Genomic DNA, 18368 nt, shown 5'->3' with positions numbered 1-18368 from the left:
CACACGCACCGGTTGGGAATTACAGGATGGTCTCTTCCTCCCTGCCCAAACCCGTTTTTAATCCGCTTTTTCCAGCGGGGTTGGCCGGTCCCGGTGTGCGGGGCTGCGCTGTCCCGGTCGCGCTCCCATTGCACAGCCCCGCTCGGGAGCAGCCCCAGCCTTGTGGTGCTGAAGCGGCGCTTCTCGGTTCTCCCCCGCCCTTAGACACCTGCTGTCCCCCCACGGGAGCAGTTCGGTGCAGTCTGCCCGGAGCTCCCACCGGGAGCGCTTGGCCCCGGTCCCCGGCCGGCGGAGCGTGCCTGGGCTCGGTGCCCCGTGCGGGGCTGAGCAGGGGCGGCTCCTCCTGCGGTGCGAGCGGTGGGGAGGCGGAGGGGAGCCGGGGCAGGGAGGCCGATGGGCCCGGGGGGTGCGGAGCGCGGGGGGGGCGGAAGCCGCGTCCGGGACCCGCCCCGGCCCCGCTGACTCACGGCGGCCGCTCCGCCCGGCCCGGCCCGGCCCGGCCCCGCCGGGACATGAGCGGCCCTCGGGGGCTCCGCGGGGCTGCCCGGGGGCTCCTGCCGCTCCTGCCGCCGCTGCTGCCGGTGCTCCTGCTGCTGCTCCCGCCGCCCCCGGCACAGGTACGGCCGCACCGGGAGCGGGGGCTGCGAGGGCGGGACCGGGAGGGGACAGCGCCGGGGAAGGGTCGGGGAACAGTGCGGTTCCCGCATGGGTCCCGGTGTGAGCCTGTGCTCGCCGTGTCCTGCGGGACAGCCCCGGCACACGACACCCGGTGCCCCGGGTGTGACAGCGCGGGTGGCACCGGGGAGCGGGGCTTGAGCCGCCCCTCGGGCCGGGGGAGTGCGGGGACACCCACCGGGGGTACGGGACACCCACCGGGGGTATGGGATACCCACCGGGTGTACGGGACACCCACCGGGTGTAGGGGATACCCACCGGGAGTACAGGACACCCACCGGGTGTAGGGGACACCCACCGGGGGTACGGGACACCCACCGGGTGTAGGGGACACCCACCGGGGGTACAGGACACCCCCCAGGTGTTCGGGGTGCAGGTACGGGGGTGCCCGCGGGGCCGGGATGCTGCCGGGGGTCCCGTGGCCGTAGGTGGGTGGCGTTGGCCGCAGTGCGATGGAGCCGGGCTGTCCCCCGGGCCCTGCGGCACCCACAGCGGAGGTTGTTCCCCACCGTCACCCGGAGCCTCCGGCAGCCGAGCCCCCTGCCCGGTTCCCCCGGGCCGCTCCTGTCCGGTCCTGCCCGCGGAGCTGCCGCCTGTCAGGGAGGTGCCTTCGGAGCCGGATCCAGCTCCTGCAGCTGGTGGCGATTCAGGTGGACAGGCAGCGTGCCAGGGTGGCTTTGGATTACACGGACAAAGCTGCTCCAGTGACGGAACCGGGGGATGCTGGCGCCGGGTTTCTGTCTGTGCTCGGCCGTCCCTCTCTGTCCATCCGTGGGGCAGCGGCTGAGCTCGGCCCCAGCGGCATCACGGCAGAGTCCGGAGTGGTGGGAAGCTCGGGAGAGCTCGGCTCCTGGAAACAGCCCTTGGCGACAGCCACACTGCTGGGCTGAGGCTGGCCCGAACCACTGCTGGGGCAGCTGTGGCTGGGACCGGGAGAGGGTGGCAGCTCCCAGGCATCCCGTGCTCCCAGTTCTGCCCATGATGGTTTATGAGGAGCAGCCCAGACAGCCTGGCCTTTGCCCGAGTGCCCTGGAATCAAAACAGTTGCAGAAGGGATGGAAAAAACCGCAGAGCACTGGGGAGGGAAGCGGTGAGAGCTGGGAGGGCTCGGCAGTCTCGGTTTCCCCCAGGCAGGTGGCCACACTGTGTCTGCATGTCCCCAGCCTCAATCCCACCTGCATGGCCCTAGGGGCTGGAGGAACCATGCTGGGGAGCAGCCCCTTCCCTGCCTGCCCTGCCATGTCCTCTGGGCAAAGCCAGAGCAGGGAAACTCACTCTGACCTCGCCTGAAAATTAAGCAAAAAGAAGTGCAAATAAAAGAGCTGGGCTGGAGGTATACAGGGTGGTGTGAGGGAGGGCATGTGTGCTCCTGTGCTTTGTTGCAGCTGAAGGAATCTCCTGGCCCCACCATGCCACAGCCAGTCTTGTACTGTCAGGTTCTGCTCTGCAAATGGTCTCAGACTCGTGTGTAGGCACTGGCTGGGCACAGGCTGGTCCCTGCTCCAGAGCCTGGACAGGCTCCCGGGACAGGCTTTGCCAGCCCAGGCTCCCAGAGCAGTGAGGGGGCTGAGGGGCTGGGCTGCAGGAGTGTGCTTGGGCCTCTCGTGCTAATCTGTGACCAGCCAGCGGCTCAGGAGCTGCTGCCAAATCCCTGGCACCAGGGACTGCCAGAGCCATGTGGGTCCCGTGCTGTTTGCCCAGCCCTGTTTGCCAACAGGGTGAGGCTGGCACATGTGGCACTGGCTGAGCTGGCACTCGCTATGCGTGTGCCATAGGTGGAAGTAGCAGCTCCTCCTCCCAGGTGAATTTGCAATTACTTCCTCAATGTCAGGTAGCCGAAACCTGCAGCTCTGAAGGCCTGGGCAAGCAATCATCACTTCTCTGGCATGAAAAGTCACCAGGCTCGTTTGTTTCTGGAAGGAGCTGACAGTCGGGCTGCTCTTGTCACCTTTAGAAAGGCATCCAGGGTTGTGACTGGGAACAGCCACACTGCAGTTCATCCCACCTGTGGGAAAAATTCCTTCCAGGGAGAGGGGGAAGAAGGAAGGCTGCTCCAGCCCCAGGATGGCCCTGGTGGGATGTGAGCGGTGCTGGGGAGCCAGGAGCTGTAGGTGCAGGTGGTGCTGGTCACTGAGGTGCAGCTGCCCCAGGAGCTGAGCTGTGCAGAACACCTGGCTGGGGGTTGTTCCCAAGTCTGGCTGAGCTCTTGAGGATGGTGTGTCTGTCCTAGAGCCTCAAAGGCAGTGCTGTGACTGTCCCAGAAACGCTGCTCTTCATCTCCACACTGGATGGGAACCTCCACGCCGTCAGCAAGAGCACAGGGGAGATCAAGTGGACTCTGAAGGATGGTGAGTAGTGGCTGGGGGGCATTTGCAGCCTGGCTCCTGGAGCATGTTTGGGGTTTGGGAATGCTCCCCTGGCCTGGCTCTTTCTGGATGGGCTTGGGCTGCCTCCAGCCCTGGTGTGCGCTGCCAGCCCCAGCCTCAGCCCTTGTCCCAGCCCCAGGCACAGCCGAGCGTGGATGAACATCTGCCATTGGTGTCTCTTTTGGCTCTGGAAGGCAAACAGGCTGCGTGGCTGGGTGGGTGACAGTGCCACGCTGGGTAAACAGTGGTGCTGTCCCACTCACAGGAGCGCTGCTGACGTGGCCTCTCTCTCTCTCTGTTTCAGATCCCATTCTGCAGGTGCCGGTGTATGTGGCAGAGTGAGTGTCATCCCCACAGGCAGCTGGGCAGTGCGGGAGGCTCCCAGATAGCTGATGGAGCAGCAGCAGGAAAGGGGAACCACAGAGAAATGAAATGCCCAGCCCGTGCCATGGCATCACCTTACCTTGGTGCTGGCACTTGGCACATGGTGATGAGGAGGAGCTGGCCCCTGCTGTGGAGCCGAGGCACTCTCAGCTCGGCCACACACACCAGAACGGAGAGAAATAGAGGGAAATCCCCCTGAAAGCTCAGGGCAGGCAGGACAGCAGGAGCTCCTTGAGACAGGCAGGGTGGTGGGTGGGCACTGGGTGGCTTGGGGAGTGCCAGGACTGACCAGAGTGGGAATTATCTCCTGCCAAATCCAGTGCTGCAGGTGTCCGGAAAGGTCAAGTCCTGCAGTGACTCATCCTGGAGCAAACTGCTAAAGGGAATTCTGCTGTGGAGCCTCTGTGTCCTTGGAGGTGCCCAGGGCTGGGGGTAGCTCACATTTTATCCTTCTCTCCTCCTTCCCAGGCCAGCATTCCTTCCAGACCCCAATGATGGCAGCCTGTATATCCTGGGAGGAAAGAACAAAGAAGGCTTGATGGTCAGTAGGGCTGTGGGGCTGTGGGCATCCTGTGACCCCTCGGGGTGCCCTGGGTGGGAGAGGTGCCCTGCACCTCTGGCCCTGCACCTGCTCTGCTGCCTGTGTTGCAGAAGCTGCCGTTCACCATCCCAGAGCTGGTGCAGGCGTCGCCGTGCCGCAGCTCGGACGGGGTGCTCTACACCGGTACGGAGCTCTGGGGGCACCGCGCTGGCCGGGGGCTCCTGCGGGCCATGGAGGGGGACAGGCAGCTCAGGAGAGCTCCTGGGGACAGGTGGGGCTGCGGGGACTTACAAAGAAGGCATTTTCCTTCTCAGGGAAGAAACAGGACACGTGGTTTGTTGTGGACCCCAAGTCAGGGGAGAAGCAGACCACCCTCTCCACAGAGGCTTGGGATGGTCTGTGCCCATCCAGCCCCTTGCTGTACATCGGACGGACCCGTAAGCCAGTGCCATGTCCCCATCAACCACCTGGTGCCAGGAATGGGCGCTGGAGGTGACCTCGTGCCCTGCTCCTGTCCCCAGAGTACATCATCACCATGTATGACACCAAGTCACGGGAGCTGCGCTGGAATGCCACCTTCTCTGAGTACTCGGCCCCGCTCTGCGAGGAGTCCTACCACTACAGTGAGTGGAACTGCAGCAGCCAGGGGAGCCGTGGCAGTCGTGGCACCCAGCTCCCAGTGCCCACTCACAGCAGGACTCTGGCTGTGCAGGGGTGACAGTGCCAGGGCCAGCAGGTCTCAGCTGTGCCCACCGCTGGGGAGAACAGGCAGCAGCCCATGGCCGGTGGCAGAACTGAGGGTGACCAGGGGAGACGCAGCCCAGCTGCTGCATCCCTCACCCCCCTGGCTCTCTCCAGAAATGGCACACTTGGCCTCCAGTGGGGACGGGCTGGTGGTGACCCTGGACAAGGAGAGCGGGGAGGTCCTGTGGGCGCAGAACTACGGCTCACCTGTGGTCGGCATCTACCTGTGGCACCAGGACAGCCTGCGCCGCCTCCCCCACCTCAACCTGGCCATGGAGACCCTGCGCTATCTGACCTTCCAGTCACAGGACATCCACGTGCTCAAGTGGAGCTACCAGTCCGTCAAGGACTTCGCTGCCACCAAGACACAGCTGCTGTAGGTGGTTCCTGAGCGGTGGCATTCGTGTTCCCCGTGCTCAGCCGCTCCGTGAGGGATGGAAGGTGATGCTTGTCCTTGCCCCGCAGGCCAGCGCTCTACGTGGGGAAGCACGCGGCCGGTTTCTACGCCGTGACGTCCCTGGTGCACGGCAGCGTGGCGCTGGTGGTGAGTGTCCCACTGCCCCCCAGCTGAGCCACCCTGGCCGCCCGGTGCCCCACGAGCTGCCACGTCCCCAGCCCCAGGGCATCACACTGGCCAGGATCGACGGCCCCACCACGGACGACGTGACCATGAGGGAGTCCGGGGAGTGTGAGATCACGCCCAGCACCAACGTCAAGTACCCGCAGGGCAGCATCACCTCACTTCACAACCAGTGGCTCCTCATAGGTGCGGACCCGCGCTAGGCACAGGCTCAGCCGTGTCCAGCTCCCAGATGGTGCCCGGCAGGGAGCAGCCCCAGCTGCTGCTGTGCTTCAGGGGCAAGAGCCCGAGCTGCTCTGCCCGGTGCATGAATGGCATTAACACTGAGTCACTCGGGCTGTGGTGATGCTGGCTTGGGACTCCTTTCAGCCCATCCTTGTCCCCTCCCCTGCAGTGAGTGCCGAGCACGCTGTGTGTGGGTGGGCAGGGACCCCTTGAAGCAGGGCTCACAGTTACCCGTGCTGGGGGTCCCATGTGAAGCCACGCCAGGAGAGCCTGGGCTGCTGGCAAGGGATGGATGCTGAAACCAAGAGGTGACTGGAGGGTTGTCTGTGTTCCCCTCCTCCCCAGGGCACCATGAGCTGCCTCCTGTGGTTCACACCACGATGCTGCGAGCTTTCCCAGAGAACCTGAGGAAAACCACGGAAACCATCATCCCCAGGGCTCCTCCCACCAGGACCGTGTTTGACGATGTGAGTGGTGAAGGGTGCTGGGTCACTGAAGGGTCTGTGCTGCTTGGGGTGGGCAGTGGGTCCCCAGCATGGGACGGGACAGGAGGGAAGTCCCAAAGCCAGTGCCCTGTGGTCTGTGCCCGTTGTGTCACCCTGCCCTGGGTTTGTGTTGCAGTTCCTGGCCCCGAGCAGCCCGGAGGAGCCAGCTGTGCGCAGCGAGGGGCAGCTCCAGCCGGACCCCACGCAGGGGGAGCAGCTGGAGGTGTACCCCGAGCCTGGCACCTGGGACCTGGCCATTGGCGTTGGCACAGCTCTGCTGGGCGGGGGAATCCTGGTCCTGCTGCTCACAGTGAGTGGTGCTGGAGGGAGAGGGACAGCAGAGCCGATGTCCCAGCGAGGTTCCAGCGTGGGGCTGAGTATTCCCATGGTTTGTGTTCCAGAAACTGCAGCAGCAGCAGCTGGAGGAGCAGATACAGCTCCTGCAGCAGCAGCAGCAGGAGATGCTGCACCCGGGCCGAGTCTCCAGGGAGGGCATCCCTGAGGAGCCCAGGGAGCTGGAGCTGAGCCAGGGAAGTGCAGCAGAGCTCTCACAGAGCTCCAGCCCCTCAGCCTGCCTGAAGGACCCGGCTAATGGGACAGTCAGCCCAGAGCCAGCTGTCCCAGGGGCTGCTGAAGGTGGGTGCAGGGGGAATGGGCAGCCTGTGGGGACACTTCTGTCCAGAGATGTCAGCACCCAGAGCAGGCGCAGGGATGCCCGCAGATGAGAGGGCTGCAGCCCACCTGGGATGGGAGGTGCCAGATCTGCTGCTGGATAAGCATGGGCTACATAAGAGTAGGGCCCAAGAAATGGCCAGATGAATAGAGAAACAGGTGTCCTCCATACAGAACTGACACTCAGAGGCTGGAAGATGGCTGTCTTCTCTCCCTTGCAGATGCAGAACCAGATCTGGTTGTAGTTGGGAAAGTTTCTTTTAACCCCAAAGATGTGCTGGGCCATGGAGCTGGAGGAACCTTTGTGTTCAGGTGTGTGACACTGGGTGCCTGTCCCTACTCTGCTCCCATTCTCCTCGGGAGCCACAGGGATAGCAACAAGGCAGCCCTTGCCCAGGGTGGTGGCCACTTCTCAGGGACTTTTGAGAACAGCTCAACACCTTCAGCTTCTTCTGGTCCCCATCCCGCCCATCCTGGAGCTGGGCTCGTGGTCCTCATAAACCAGGCACTGGGTACACAGGGCAGTCCTCCTTGCACCTTCTCCCTGCCTGCCTGCAGCTGCTCTGGCCCCTCGCACGGTTCCTGGCTGAGCCCCTTTTCCAGCACTGAACACAGTAAAAAGTGAGGGATGTCATTTTCCTACAAAACTGAGACTGTCCAGTTTCCAGCTTACACTGGGGAAGATCTCTTCCTGTCGCTGACGTGACAAGGCTTGGGGGTCACAGCAGAGTGCTCGATGCTGAGGACGCTGTGGGTGAGCTCCAGCCTTGGCGGTGGCACACGGACACAGCGGGGACTCCCTGCGCAGGGGGCAGTTTGAGGGCCGGGACGTGGCCGTGAAGCGTCTCCTGCCGGAGTGTGTCCACCTGCTTGACCGTGAGGTCCAGCTGCTCCGGGAGTCGGACGAGCACCCCCACGTCGTCCGCTACTTCTGCACGGAGAGGGACCGGCAGTTCCACTACATCGCCATCGAGCTCTGCTCCGCCACGCTGCAGGAGGTGAGCCTGGCACGGGGCTGCTGCCCGCTGCGAGCCCTGCCAGCGAGCCTCGGGCACAGAGAGCCTCTGCAGGGGCTGTGCTCCATCACCTGCCGTCACGCTGCGGTGGGGTGTCTCTCCAGCCAGCTTGCCTTTGCCCAGTAAATCGGGCTCAGTTCCTCTCCTTCCGTGTGGTTCCAGTACGTGGAGAGCCCCAGCTTTGAGCGCCGGGGGCTGGACCCGGTGTCGGTGCTGCGTCAGACCATGTCCGGGCTGGCCCACCTGCACTCCCTCAGCATCGGTAAGGACCAGCAGATCCCTTTCCAGCCTCTCCTCAGTGGGTGCTGCGGGCTTTGGGCAGCGTCTCCTGGGGTCTGGGCAGTAGCCTGGGGTTGGGGGTCAGCAGCATGTGGGGCTGTGGCAGAGCCCTGTTTGCTCCAGTGCTGCCAGGTGACACCACACTCTCTCACTCGCAGTGCACCGCGACCTGAAGCCCTGTAACATCCTCATCTCTGTCCCCAACCGCCACGGGCACATCCGCGCCGTCATCTCCGACTTCGGCCTTTGCAAGAAGCTTCATGGGGGACGACAGAGCTTCAGCCTCCGCTCCGGGATCCCTGGCACTGAGGGCTGGATCGCGCCCGAGGTGCTGCAGGAGGCCCCGAAGGAGAACCCTGTCAGTGAGCCGTGGCCACCCCTGCTCCTTGGGCCCCATGCTCCAGTGTCCCCCATGCTGGCAGCGGCCTCAGGTCACACTGCTGGGGTGCACAATAAAGAGGAGAGCTTGGTGAGCGCAGGCACTGTGCTCCTTGCCAGGGCTGTCCCCATGCCCCTGCCCTTGAGGACAGTGCCCAGCTGTGTTCAGCACAGGCGTCTCATTAGGCTCCAGTCCTCAGAAATTCGGGGGGAGTTTGGAGAGGCTGTGGGTTGCTGCCGAGGTCACACTTCTCCTCTCTTCAGAACTGGGAATCTCATTCCCTCTGGAAGCAGCTGCTGATCCTGGGTGGGGCTGATGCTGCTGTCCGTGTGCCCCTGTGTGTCTGTTGGGCTGTGGAGTCCTGAATTCTGGCTGTGCCTCTGGAAATCTCTTCTCTGTTAGGGACCTGGTGTGATGGGGCTCCCTGGCTGCAGGTAGCAGAGCAGGAGCCCCAAGCGATGCATTTTAGAAAAGTGGGAGGTAAAGGTTTCCTCGTCCTTTGCCTGAGGGTCCCACGTGCCCCCGTGTTTTGCAGACCAGTGCTGTGGACATCTTCTCAGCTGGGTGCATCTTCTACTACGTGGTGTCGGGGGGACAGCATCCCTTTGGGGACAGCCTGCGGCGCCAGGCCAACATCCTGGCGGGCTCCTACCAGCTGAGCTGCCTGCAGGAGGAGGCTCACGGTGAGACAACACCACGGGGAGGCTCCGGGCTGGGCTCCCAGTCTTGGCACAGGGGCGACTTCTCTGCTGTTTTGTTTCACCCCCAGACAAACTCATTGCAAGGGAGCTGATTGTGGCAATGATCAACTCCGAGCCCCAGCGCCGGCCCTCGGCCCCTGTAGTCCTTGTGCATCCCTTTTTCTGGAGTCAGGAGAAGCAGCTGCAGTTCTTCCAGGTGAGCCTGTGCTGTCCCACCACAGTGAACGCAGGTGTGCTCTGGAAACTGCTGGAAACTGCTGGAAACTGCTGCGTTTAGGGCACCATGCTCATTGTGAGCTACTCTTAGTGGGGGTGAGGCATCCCTGTGTCTCTGTCCCACCTCCAGCAGAGCACAGGCAGTGCCATACCCACCCTGTCCCTGCTCTTGGGCACACAGGACGTCAGTGACCGTGTGGAGAAGGAGCCAGCTGAGGGGCGAATCGTCTCAGCCCTGGAGTCAGGGGGACGGGCGGTGGTGAGGACCAACTGGAGGATGCACATCTCCCTCCCACTGCAGATGGGTGAGCATGGAGGGCCAGGCTCATTGCTGTCTCCAGTGAAGCAGGTAGGGACCGTGGCTCCAAGGGCTGGCGCTTTTACTGGCCAGCAGGCACCTGCTGGTGCCCAGGAGCCAAAAAGCAGGGCAGGTAAAGGTGGCAGCCCTTCCTTGGGACGCCACAGTGGAGCAGGGCTGGGGCTTGCACTACAGGGGCTGTGGCAGCCCCTCACCCTGGCTGTCCCACCTCACTCCTGTCTCCTGCTGACCCCAGACCTGAGGAAGTTCCGCACCTACAAGGGAGGGTCAGTGCGTGACCTGCTGCGGGCCATGAGGAACAAGGTACGGCCACCCAGCTGCCCCGTGGCCCTGCCACCCCCACTGTCCCCGTCCTGTCTCACCTCACCCTCTCTCCTGCAGAAGCACCACTACCACGAGCTGCCGCCCGATGTCCGGCTGGCGCTGGGCTCTGTCCCCGAGGGCTTCGTGCAGTACTTCACCTCCCGCTTCCCCCGGCTGCTGCTGCACACGCACAGGGCCATGCAGCTCTGTGCCCACGAGCGCATCTTCCACGGCTACTACAGCCAGGGCCCGCAGGGCGACGGCGCCTGAGCGGCCACAGCCACGGCTGGAGGGCAGCGCGGCCACCGCTCCCACCCAGCCCTGCTCCATGTCCTCCTGCCAGGGCCGGGCAGCAGAGACGGGCACGGGGCACCAGAGACGGGCACGGGACACCAGAGACAGGCACAGGGCACCAGAGATGGGCACAGGGCAGCAGAGACGGGCACAGGGCACCGGAGATGGGCACGGGGCAGCAGAGACGGGCACAGGGCACCAGACGGGCACAGGGCACCAGAGATGGGCACAGGGCTGCAGAGATGGGCACAGGGCAGCAGAGATGGGCACAGGGCACCGGAGACGGGCACAGGGCAGCAGAGATGGGCACGGGGCACCAGAGACGGGCACAGGGCACCAGAGACGGGCACAGGGCACCAGAGATGGGCACGGGGCAGCAGAGACGGGCACAGGGCACCGGAGATGGGCACAGGGCAGCAGAGATGGGCACAGAGCAGCAGAGACGGGCACAGGGCACCGGAGACGGGCACAGGGCAGCAGAGATGGGCACGGGGCAGCAGAGATGGGCACAGGGCTGCACTGTGCTCTCACCTGGGCTTTCCTGAGGGACCCTCTGGGCAATCACCTTTGCAAGCACAGTCAGACTGGAGTGTGAAGGCATTTGGGTCAGAAAACAAAGCCATCTCAGCTGGACACAGTGCTCGGAGAAAGAAGAGGAAAACACGTTGTGTTTTCCCAGGGACAGCCACAGTGAGGCCCTGGCACAGTGATGCTCTCAAGCTGGCATCTGTCCTGGGGAGACAGTCACCAGGGACAGGGAGCTTTGTCCTGTGTGTCCTCTCCTGTGCCAGGGGCTGCCACTCCTGGAGCTGTGAGCAGTCCCCGGTCACAGGGGGCTGTGCTCAGCCCAGCCAGGCCGAGCAGCCCCACAAGGGAGGTGCCAATCTCAGCTGGGCTCAGGACAAGGGTCTCTCCCTTAGGGTCCCCAGCAGCCTGTACCTCTGCCAGGCCTGAGCCCCCGAGCAGGTGTACAGCAGTCCAGGAGAACTTGTCTCTGGGCACAAAGGAGGGAATTCCTTTCCCCTGGGATCCTTCCCTCAGAGACAGGGAATGCCTGCAGCTCCCCAGCCTCTCCTGCTGCCCAGGCTGGTGTCCCATGGGTGCTCTGGTTTATGGCATTCCCATGGCCATGGTTCCCTGTGAGCCAGCAAAGTTCCTCTGTGGAACAGCAATAGTTTTGTACAGTCTGATTCCTGTATGTGCTGGGGTGTGGGATTTTGTTACACAGGTAACAGGGTTTGTACCAGGTTTCTTTTCAGAATATATTTATACAAAATGTTATAAAAATTAAAAAATAAAAACTGAAAAGCTTGTCCTGCTTATAAACAACTGGCCTGAGAGCACCTGTAGCTGCTGACATGGAGCAGTGGTGGGAGAACAACACAGGCAGGTCACTGGACTCCTGCAAGACTCTGCTGCCTGAGAGGACTTGTGCTGATTCTTTAGCTGTAATTAGTCATGGAGCAGGGGAAGAGGCAAGCCCAGCCCAGGAGTGAGGGTCAGAGGATGCCTCATTCAGAGGGGAAGCCAGAGCGGTGCTGCCTGCTCTCTCAGCAAGGCAAAGGAAACAGCGTGTATGCTGTGTCAAACAATTTTTATTCAAGTTATGCAATATACAAAAGTTGAGGTTTCATGGAGTTTCAGTATTAAAAGGCTGACTGCTCAATCCCCCCCCCGGGTTTGTTCAATACCTTACCTGAGCTCCCACCAGAGCAAACGAAGCCCAGAGCACGGGCACAGCCATGAACAGACACCTCTCGTGACAGTTCTGCTCTCTCAAGAGCAGGCCCAGGCACCTCAAATGAGAGCGCTGGTTTGGAGCTGGGCTTTTGGCTTTGGGAAATTAGAAAAACAGACTAGGTAGGGAATTAAAAAATAGACTTTGTTAGGAGCGGGAAGCAAGAAACCTTTGGGCACCAGTCAGAGTGAACACCACCATTCAGCAGCAGGGGCTTCCTTGTGGCAATGAGCCCACACCCACGAGTGGGAACCCAGCTGGGCCCTGGGAGGGAAGCTCCCAGACCTCTCCCTCCATAGCTGGGTACTTTGGCACGGATGTTGAGTCCAGCAAGAACAAGCTCTAAGTGGAAGATTTCATCCGGCCTGAGCCAGACTTGGAGCTGAGGAGCTTCTCCACCATGGTGCGGGCGTAGCGCAGGCGGCTGGCCAGCTCCCGGCAGCAGCCGTGCTCCTCGATCAGGCTCAGCTTGTACGTGCGGAAGTCCCGTTTCTCATCTATGTATGTGACAGCAGCCATAAGAGGGCACAGGATGACCTTGGTGTGGTCCTGGGGGGGAGAGAACACACGGTCACTGAGCTCCCTGGGGCAGCATTTCCTCTGGATGAGCCATCTCGGCAGCACCCGGAGTGTGTGACAAGGTCCCTCGGTAGAATTCCTTCAGCAAAGGGCAACAGCTGGGTGCAGCAGCTCACCTGCTGCTCCAGAGCACAGCCCCTCACAAGTGAGGGGAGTCTGGGGGCCTCGGGCACTGGCACAGACAGCTCCCAGTGCTGGGCAAAGCCTTGGCTCAGGTCATCCCCTCCTGCCACCGTCCACACCACAGCCTCTGCCCTGCAAAGAGCCTCACCTGGAAGAAGTTGATCTGCACAGTGCCGTTGCTGAGGTGCAGGATGATGGCACTGCGGGTCCGGAACCAGGTGCACAGGTAGGGCAATCGGGCCAGCTCGTCCCCTTCCCGTGGCGTGATGTTCGCCCCTGCCTTCAGCAAGTGCTCACTCATGTAATTGCGGAAGTACTTCAGTAGTGTTATCTGCAAAAGGGATGGGCTGTGAGGGGCTGAGGGTGACCCCAGGCACGGAGGGGAGCACAGGGACTGCCATCACAGTCCCAGACCCTCCTTATATCTTTCAGAGCTTGAGGTGTCACTGCAAAAACTTGTGGAAATCCTTAAAGTTAACTGACACATCAGACTCACATGTACCAAAGTGTTCTGCACCGCAAGTCATGTGAGCACCTGCATTTCTGTGAAACTGCTCATAAATGAGCCTCTCAGATAGCAGTTAGAGCTGCTGGTGTCTGTCCTTGGGACCATGTGTCACCAGCTAGAGGAAGCCTGCAAAGTGCCAGTGACCTCCAATTATAAATGTTTCTCTCTGGAACCAACCCTGCCACCAAAGCCTAAGGCTAGCAGGAGTGTCACCACCCCTCAGCCAGGGCTCCTGTCCCCAGGACTGACCTTCTTATTGAGGGCAGAGGGGTAGGACCTCACAGTGAAGTAGGACTCGGTGTTGTTCTGCTCGATGTACTGCAGGTTGTCCCCGTCGTTGTACATGATGAGACGAGTGGAGTCATTGAAGAGAACCCCAACGCTGTTGTCACAGAGCTGGTAACCTGCCCAGAAGGGACCCCATGAGGCCTCCAATCTCAGGGGACCATCAGCAGTGGGAAGTACCAAGGCAGATGGTTTATCACCCAGGGGCTCCCTAACAGCCGCCCCACCAAGTCTGTGCCAGGTCTCCTCTTTGGGGAGGTCTGAGTGGCACTTTTCTACCTCTGGATTTGTCACCTCCCTTATTGCCTCAGCTGCTGCAGAAACAGCCTCTGCTGCCACTGTGGGTCCCTGTGCAGATTGGGGAGAGCTTGGCCACCTCATGCACAGGTACCACTGTCCACCTTAAAGTAGCCAGGCCTGATGGTCAGTGACCACTGCTCTGGATTCCCAGGGTATTTGGTAAGATTCCCAGCAGTGGTCTTGGACACACACACTGGAATATGGTGATTAAAAACCCAGACTAGGAAATGCCCCAATCCAGGCTTCTCCCAGCCCCGCCAGACACCAGCAAAGCCTGCAGCACTGCCACCTGTAGTATTTACCGAGTCCGTATTTATCCGAGTAGTCCACCCATTTGCTAACCCAGAAGATGGGAATGCAAGCTGGGTCCTCAGCTTCCTCTGCAGGAAGAAAGCAGCTTGTTAGAGACATTTCCCACAGCCTGTGCTCCCCATGAGGCCCACGGGCTGCCCCAGGCTCACCTTGCCTCACTGCTACTCTCTCGGAGGGCTTGGCTGTGTTGACTGCAGTCAGCTGCTGCAACATGTCAGCCAAGTGGCAAGTGACAGCATCTCCCATCTCCCGCAGCCCCGCCGCTTCCTCCTTGTCCGGCAAGGGCTCCTGGGCAGGGCTGTCCAGTCCTGGGCCACAGAGAGAAGAGTGTGAGCTGTGACCAGGGCAGACTTACACCCTACTCCAGGTATAGAAAACACCTGACAGAGAACGGATCAGGTTGGAAGGGACCGTGGTGGGACATGTGGTCCCACTTCCGTGCTCCAGCAGGCTAATTCCAGAGAACAGGGCACAGGATGTGTCCAGAGGATTCTGGAATATCTCCAGTGAGGGAGACCCCACATACCCTCTCTAGGCAATCTGTTCAGTGCTCAGGCACTGCACAGTAAAGAAAATCTTCCTCACATTCTGGTGGAAGTTCCCAGGCACCAGTCTGAGCCCATTACAGAGCTGAATGCAGGGCTTTGTCCCGGGCAGAGCAAGGGGAGCCACCTCACCCACAAAATGCTCTGAGTTTCCAGGATCAAGAGATGATGTGAGGGAGGCACACTGAAGGCTGTGGATGCTGCTGGAGGCCAGGCAGGCTCTGTCCAGCCCTGCAGCCCAGCCCTGCACTGGGCACTCACACCCACCTTTATTGAGCGCCGTCAGCGGCTTCCGCCCGCCGAGCTCCATCCCGCTGGGAGCCAGGGAGAAGCGGGGAGCGATGGTGAGGCAGCTGGTGGGCAGGCGGCTGGGGAGGTACCCCGAGGTGAAGAACTCATCGTTCAGCAGCTCATCGATGGTCGGGCGCGTGGCAGGGTCGGACCTCAGCATCTTCTGGATGAGGTTCGCGGCCACAGGGTTGATGTGCTGAGGGACAGGTGGAGTTCAGAGACGGGTCAGGGGACAGTGTGCACTAATGACAAAGGAACAGGGCTTACAACCCAGGGGAGCTCCCTTGGAGCAGAGCTCCAGTGCTGCATCAGGCAAGCAGGACACAAGCCTGGGGAAGCAGAATCGGGTAGCACAGAGAACTGGCTCCTAACAGCACCCAAAGCCTGATGTCAAATGACTTGAGTGACACCAACTCATCAGCAGTGGGATGAGCTGGGGACCTGGCCCAGACCTCATGGACTTGTCCATGTCTGTTCACCCCTGCACACCAACAGCCCAGCTCAGGTTTTTGCTGGATTGGAGGGCAGGGAGCCGCTGGCTCTCCATGAGGTTCATGCCACCCCAGCCTGCACCAGCCCCTGCTCTGCTACGTGAGAGCCCACAGAGTGAGAGTGCCAGACACAGCGGCTGCAGCAGGACGCTGAACAAGCACCACTGTGAGCCAAACAGATCCTCCACAGGAAGCAGCATACCTTGGGAATGGTGTACTCATTCTTCTTGATCCGGATGTATGTATCCTTTAGACAAGAAGTCTCAAAAGGTGGTTTCCCCACCAGAAGAGTGTACCTGGACATTCCCAGACAAAAGGGTATCAGTTTTGCAAAAGAGACTCTGATTATGCATAGAAGTGACCATGTCCTAAGCACACCCAGGGGCTTTCCTGGCAGAGGGAACACACTTAGCATTAGACACACTGACAGCTACGTGTACTGTGCCTGGATCCTGCCCCCTGGAAAGCAAAGCTGGGGTTTAGCACCCTGCAGGGAAAAGTTTCAGCTAGGGAAGGTCAGGAACTGCCTGGCAGCAATACTCAGCACTGTGGGGATAGTGCTTGGGATAGCTTTGGGTCACACTGAAGCTCAGAGGGATCAAGGAGACCAGAAACACAGGGACTGCCTCTCCCCTTGGCCTCTGAAAGGCAATTTGACTCACATGATGCAGCCAATGGACCAGACATCCACCTCAAAGCTGTGCCCCTTCTTGCCCAGCACTTCTGGGGCGATGTAGTTGGGCGTCCCACACAGGGTCTTCTTGCGCTCCCCATCGTACTCTACCTTGGTGGCCAGGCCAAAGTCACCTGGAGGGACAGGGACACGGGATATAACCAAGATGCCCCGGCTGGCTGGTCCCCGGGCTGGGGTCCCTCTGCCACTTACCGATCTTCACCTCCATGTCGTCGCTGAGGAAGAGGTTACCCAGCTTGAGGTCGCGGTGGATGACGCGGTGGCTGTGCAGGTACTGGCAGCCCAGAATGGTCTGGCGGAGGTAATACCGCACTTCGGGCTCGCTCAGCGCCTTCCGCCGCTTGTGCAGCTCCAGCAGCGACTGCGGGGGGCGATCGGTCAGTACGGGGCGGGGGCTGTGCGGCAGGACACGGGGACGGGGACGGGCAGCACCCGGGGGACACGGGGACGGGCAGTACCCGGGGGAAAGGGACGGGGACGGGCAGTACCCGGGGGACACGGACGGGCAGCACCCGGGGGACACGGACGGGCAGCACCCGGGGGACACGGACGGGCAGCACCCGGGGGACACGGGGACGGGCAGCACCCGGGGGACACGGGGACGGGCAGCACCCGGGGGACACGGGGACGGGCAGCACCCGGGGGACACGGGGACGGGCAGCACCCGGGGGACACGGGGACGGGCAGCACCCGGGGGACACGGACGGGGACGGGCAGCACCCGGGGGACACGGGGACGGGCAGCACCCGGGGGACACGGACACCCGCCCCCGGCCCCTCACCCTGCGGCGGCAGAGCTCCAGCACCACGTAGACAAAGTCGTCGTCCTCGAAGAAGCCCTGGAAGCCGACGACGTGGCGGTGGGAGAGGCTGCGGTGGATGGCGATCTCCATGGACATCTTCTCCTTCTGGTGCGGCTTCACCAGCAGCGACTTGGGCACCACCTTCCCCGCGAACACCTCCCGGCTCTCGGCCTCGGCCAGCTCGTAGCACCGCGCGAAGCCGCCCTTGCCCAGGAACCGCCCGCGCACGAAGCTGCGCCGGGTGCGCGGGTCCACGAGCACCTTCGGCACCTCCTTCCCCGCCGCCGCCGCCGCTGCCGCCGCCCGGGCCGGCTCTGCTCGGGCCGGCTCCGCCCGGGCCGGAGCCGCCGCCGGCCGCGCCGCCTTCCCGGCCGCTGCGCTCATGCTGTGCCCGAGCGGGGCTGCGCTGGGGAAGCGCCGGCTGCCGCTCCCTGCACCGAAACAGCAGCGGGTCCCGGTGCGGGGGCAGCGGGGGGTGCTGGGTCCCTGTGCGGAAGCAGCGGCGGGTGCCGGTGCCTCTGCCGAAGCAGCAGCGGCGGTGCCGGGCTGTGCTGTGCCGGGCAGTGCTGTGCGGTGCCGTGCCGGGCTGTGCCGTGCCGGTCCCTGTGCCGGGCTGGGCTGTGCTGTGCCGTGCCGGGCTGTACCGGGCTGGGCTGGGTTATGCTGTGCTGGGCCGGGCTCGGTCGCTCGCTCCGGCCGCGATTCAAAGGCGGCGCCGGGGCCGTTACCGCGCGCGGCCGCTCCCCATTGGCCGCACGATTTAAAATCCACGCGGCGCGCGGGGCACCATGGGAGCCGAGGGGGCCACGCGCCGCGGGGGCGGGGCCAGGCGCGCTCGGACACGCCCCCCACAGCGCGCGCCTCTCCGCGCATGCGCCTGGGGCCGTTGGCTGCGGCCGCGCGCGCTCCCGCCGGGCCGGCACGCGCCGGGCGCGCTCCCGCTGCCGCTCCGCGGGACCCCGGGCGCGGGCACGACGCGCTCCGTCACGGACATTCCCTTGGGATTCGCACCCGGCCAGGATTTCCCCGGGAGCGGCACTGCGGCCGCACCGCCCGCTCCCCGCCGCTTCCACGTGCTGCCGGTTCCCAGCGGGATTCCCGCGGGTGCCCGAGAACCGGACCTTGGGCCGGTTTTATACCGTACACACGGCCGGCCCTGCTGCCCCTCGGGTGACAGTGTGGCTGTCCTGAGGGGCTGTCCCTCACCTCAGGGCCCCTCTGCCCTCGCACCCCACGGACACGCTGCCCCCTGCCCCAGGCTCTCCTGACCCCGCTTGCCAAGAGAAGTGACCGTGGGGTGGTTCCATGCCTTAACTCCACCACCAGTGCAAAACAACCCAAAAACACACAGCAGCAGCAGCGGCAGCACCTCAGCCCAGGCACCTGCGCTGCTTCCTGCCATGCACAGTCCCTTGGGCTGAGGGAATTAACATCGTTTGGCCTCCTTTGCCCAGCAAAGCACAGATGTTAGTGTTCAGCATACACCATGCTTTTCCCGGTGGGTTGAGCCTCACCCACAGG

General features: G+C 62.6%; 2 protein-coding genes across 2 annotated transcripts; one reads left to right on the top strand and one right to left on the bottom strand.

Moving 5' to 3' along the window:
- The first annotated feature begins 435 nt into the window (after positions 1–435).
- Positions 436–10672, top strand: ERN2 (endoplasmic reticulum to nucleus signaling 2). Its single transcript, XM_058849321.1, has 22 exons — positions 436–617; positions 2906–3023; positions 3346–3379; positions 3894–3966; positions 4077–4149; positions 4281–4403; positions 4488–4589; positions 4825–5086; positions 5176–5254; positions 5326–5476; positions 5861–5982; positions 6137–6310; positions 6402–6636; positions 6894–6984; positions 7481–7670; positions 7851–7950; positions 8126–8325; positions 8882–9029; positions 9116–9243; positions 9445–9568; positions 9818–9885; positions 9964–10672. The coding sequence occupies exons 1-22, from the start codon at positions 513–515 to the stop codon at positions 10153–10155; spliced, it is 2892 nt and encodes a 963-aa protein (XP_058705304.1). The 5' UTR covers positions 436–512; the 3' UTR covers positions 10156–10672.
- Positions 10673–11661: 989 nt separating this feature from the next.
- Positions 11662–17261, bottom strand: PLK1 (polo like kinase 1). The gene is made up of 10 exons (XM_058849320.1): positions 16827–17261; positions 16238–16406; positions 16014–16158; positions 15554–15647; positions 14837–15056; positions 14174–14332; positions 14015–14092; positions 13377–13531; positions 12768–12950; positions 11662–12466 (listed from the first exon to the last, which is right to left on the bottom strand). Exons 1-10 carry the CDS (start codon positions 17229–17231, stop codon positions 12260–12262), a joined length of 1815 nt encoding a protein of 604 aa, XP_058705303.1. The 5' UTR covers positions 17232–17261; the 3' UTR covers positions 11662–12259.
- Between the last annotated feature and the right edge of the window lie 1107 nt (positions 17262–18368).

This window comes from Poecile atricapillus, chromosome 14 (assembly GCF_030490865.1).
Source record: "Poecile atricapillus isolate bPoeAtr1 chromosome 14, bPoeAtr1.hap1, whole genome shotgun sequence".
Lineage (NCBI taxonomy): Eukaryota > Metazoa > Chordata > Aves > Passeriformes > Paridae > Poecile > Poecile atricapillus.
Note: the sequence above shows the minus strand (reverse complement) of the source record. Positions and strands in the feature narration are given on the sequence as shown.

Coding starts and splice junctions, on each gene's coding strand:
- ERN2 (XM_058849321.1), top strand. CDS start 513: ATGAGCGGCCCTCGGGGGCTCCGCGGGGCTGCCCGGGGGCTCCTGCCG. Junction 3,967..4,076: donor AGAACAAAGAAGGCTTGATG/GTCAGTAGGGCT, acceptor CCTGTGTTGCAG/AAGCTGCCGTTCACCATCCC. Junction 4,404..4,487: donor GCTGTACATCGGACGGACCC/GTAAGCCAGTGC, acceptor TCCTGTCCCCAG/AGTACATCATCACCATGTAT.
- PLK1 (XM_058849320.1), bottom strand. CDS start 17,231: ATGAGCGCAGCGGCCGGGAAGGCGGCGCGGCCGGCGGCGGCTCCGGCC. Junction 14,333..14,836: donor GCTGACGGCGCTCAATAAAG/GTGGGTGTGAGT, acceptor TCTGTGGCCCAG/GACTGGACAGCCCTGCCCAG. Junction 13,532..14,014: donor CTCGGATAAATACGGACTCG/GTAAATACTACA, acceptor CCTTCTGGGCAG/GTTACCAGCTCTGTGACAAC.